The sequence below is a fragment of the Tasmannia lanceolata genome, unplaced genomic scaffold (assembly GCF_043159265.1).
Source record: "Tasmannia lanceolata isolate RefF3 unplaced genomic scaffold, GAP_Taslan_0.1 ptg000018l, whole genome shotgun sequence".
NCBI lineage: Eukaryota > Viridiplantae > Streptophyta > Magnoliopsida > Canellales > Winteraceae > Tasmannia > Tasmannia lanceolata.
Genome location: NW_027518695.1, coordinates 30,925,097 through 30,928,546, shown reverse-complemented (window position 1 = coordinate 30,928,546; position 3,450 = coordinate 30,925,097). Strand labels below are relative to the sequence as shown.

Genomic DNA, 3,450 nt, shown 5'->3' with positions numbered 1-3,450 from the left:
TTTTTGCTTGAAGTTTCCCACGGCCCACATGGTGCGCTGACGTCATCGATTTACTAGCTAGCAGCGTGTATCCCTCATAGCTGCTCGCTTCTCTAGTCCAGCGTGCGTTTTACGCACCCAGCGCACAGAAAATAATCCAACCTGGCCACCAACGCATCAACTACGTAACGCAACATCATCAACAGCTGATCTGAAATAATTACTCATTTTCTTACCCCCCCTTTTCCTCTGCACACCCTCACTTTTTCCTACAACCAGCCCCAATCCACGGAACCAAAAGCATAAAACACAGAAACCCAAACAAAACCCTAACCCTAACCCTACCTCCGATATCCTGATGGAGAACTATTCCTACGCGTCCTATCCAGATTCCGTCCACTCTTCTCCCCGATCTCGTGAAATCGAAGGCGAGAACTCCTCTTGGGAAGACTCTCCTACAAACTACAAGGTTAAATTCATGTGTAGCTATGACGGAAAAATCCACCCCCGACCTAACGATAATCAGCTCTCTTACGTAGGCGGCAACACAAAGATCCTCACCGTAGATCGCAACATCAGATTCTCTGCCATAATCTCCAAGCTCGCATCTCTCAATAACTCTGATGTGTCTTTCAAATATCAGCTCCCAGGCGAAGATCTAGACGCCTTGATCTCAGTCACAAACGATGAGGATTTAGAACACATGATGCTTGAATATGACTGTCTTGTTCGTGGATCGCCTAAACCTCCACGCCTCCGCCTCTTTTTATTCCCTCTAAATCCTCAGATTTCCACTAATTTCGATCCTCCGCAATCCGATCTGAAGTCCGATCAGCAGTGGTTTGTTGACGCGCTGAATTCTGGCCCGATCCAGTCGATTGAACCTTCTTCACCGGCGAAAACTGCCGGAACTCCAGCGAATCCGGATTTTCTCCTTGATTTTGATAAATTATCCACCGGATCTGCTTCTCCTTCGCCGCCGGTAACGAAATTGCCGGATCCGGTGCCGGAATCTTCAGATCTGGTTCATTCTCCGGCTAGTGGTGGAATTTCGAATACTAGGAACGAAGATCGAGAGATGAGAGGTGAATCGATGGAGACCCAGAGGCAGATTCAAGAGATTCAGAGATCACAAATTGCTAGCCAGGAACAAACTCTTTTTCAGACGAGAAATGAGGAAAATTTACAACATAGGGTTTTTCCGGGAGATTATTACATGCAAAAGCAAATTCCGGTGCCGGCGGGATACTGGCCGGAGAGGCAGATGGGGGGTTACACTTCGCCGGCGGTGGCCGGAGCAGAGTCGGGGATGTATATGGTCCGGCCACCGGCGGGAGTTTACCAACAGCAAACTATGCGACCGGTTACTGGCCAAGTCGGTCAGGGTTACTATGCGATGCCGAGAATGATGCCGGAGGTTTACCGGGAATCGCCGGTGTATGGGATTGGGCCCACGCAGCCACAACCGGGTGTTGTCTGGCCACCGACAGGTGATGCTGGTTACGCACAGATGGCGTACAATAGCGCCGGAAGGCCTGTTTTCTATTCTGCGCCGTCGGGTGCGGTCCCCACATATCAGACTAGTAATGAGGCTACTGCTAAGCCCACACAAGGTTTCTAAACTCGCTATGTAAGTGCGTGCATGTCTGTGTTTCCTGTTTTTGGTTTTTAGGGTATGTGGGAGGATTGTAGTTTGGTTTAGTTTTGGGATGTGTATATTGTGAAATTTTATTCTATTAGTAACTAATGTTAGAATAATGGGCTGTTAAATGTTTAGAACTGATCAAATACCCTCATAAAACTCGATCCAAGGTCTCCTTAAATTTGGATTAGTTTTCCTATGCCAGCTATTTCTCGACCACTTGTCAAGACTCCAAGACGTATAGTCAAAGAAGACAGTTGCATCCTTCAAGGGGAGGCTTATTTTGAGTTCGAGAAGGTAGCTGTTTGGATTGCAGGGAAAACATTTCTAATGGAAAAAAAGTTTTTTTTTATTTCCACTAATTAGAGGGAAATGATATGGTTAAGGCTTATTTAGAGGATGTCCTTATAAACTGAAGGTCCCTTGTGTAATTCAATGTGTAATCAAAGATAGGTGGAGGAGGAAATTATGCGATTTTTGTATTCTTTTCCAAAAAAATTCCTGCAATCCAAACACTCAAACAGGGCCGTAGTGATGAACATTAATGCAAATTAACGACCTTCTCCCTATCAACTTGTGTTGGGTTGGGTTGAGCTTTTGCTTAAAAAGTAATAGGAATCAACCCGACCCCGACCTGATTTTAAGGTGAAAGCTCAACCCGAATTCCAAAAAATAGACCTGAGTTGCACCCCTAGTTGGAAGTGTCCATAACATTACCAACTCCGGCCGGGGTTTGTAATGTTTTGATCAAGCGATGGACTCGTTTTTTAGGGGAAGATGAGGATTTAAGCACGGTAGTTTACATTGCAAGGGGAGTTTACTTGACCCTAATGATGGTTGTCAGGTGGATAGATTATTATTGGGCTATCAGAGGTCATCAGCAAATTTTTAAAGGGATTTGCTAGTCAATTTTTTGGAAAACAATTTCATGGCTTGATGATATTGAAATCCGATTGCCTTGATCTTAAGGTTGATAGAGCTCTAACCTGTGACCTACAATCGCAGAGAAAGTGTCAGCGGCTCCGGAGGTTTGGTTTTGGTAAACAACTTCGACAATCAAGTCAAATCTTGATTTCATAGTCAAATCTTTTATTTAGGAAGGTCGTTTGTATGGTGATAGGGTGTAAGTGCCACGTGTCTTTATTTTTTCTGGAGGATGGTACTCTGGTTTAGTTCTGCGGTGTGTACATTGTGAAATTTTATTCAAATCTTTCAAAACCGAACAAAATAAAGAAATGACCCTTAAAATGCCGTTCCACCAGAACCATGATGACGAAAATGATAGAAACAACCTCATATACAGGTTAAATTTTCAAACCAATGCCACGTGGTCCACTTTGGAAAATTCGATCCAAGGTCTGCTAATTTTTCTATCGTTTTCCTAACCAGCCATTTCTCGACCACTAGACTTGAACCGCTGTATGGACGATAAGACCCACCTCCACACCTGTGAGCCTTATAGTCAAAGACTATACATATTAACACACATAGAGTCAAAGAACCGACATACTAAACAGTAGCATCCTCTTATCATTGAAAATTGGTAGGCTAGAAAAGAAACAGATCGAAATATACGTGTTATTGACTTATTTTTTTAACGAGGAATCTCTTATTTATGAGATAGCTCACCCATTTCTGTAGATAGGTCTCTTATTTATGAGATATTATGGCACGGATTTGCTACGGTCCATGGCAGAAGGCATTTCGCCGATGGGCTGCTCACTTTCAACATATTTTGTCATCCACGAAATGCCTTCTGTGATGGACGCTAGCAAATCCTGTTATAGTTACGGTAATTTTTTAAGAGGACAGTAGAGCCTAGTTTGCAG

The 3,450-nt window shown here is 43.8% G+C and overlaps 1 protein-coding gene across 1 annotated transcript; it reads left to right on the top strand.

Annotated features, from left to right (window-relative positions):
* The first annotated feature begins 213 nt into the window (after window positions 1-213).
* LOC143849970 (uncharacterized) lies at window positions 214-1,758 on the top strand. Its single transcript, XM_077359293.1, has one exon. It carries the CDS (start codon window positions 338-340, stop codon window positions 1,598-1,600), a length of 1,263 nt encoding a protein of 420 aa, XP_077215408.1. The 5' UTR covers window positions 214-337; the 3' UTR covers window positions 1,601-1,758.
* Window positions 1,759-3,450: the final 1,692 nt, after the last annotated feature.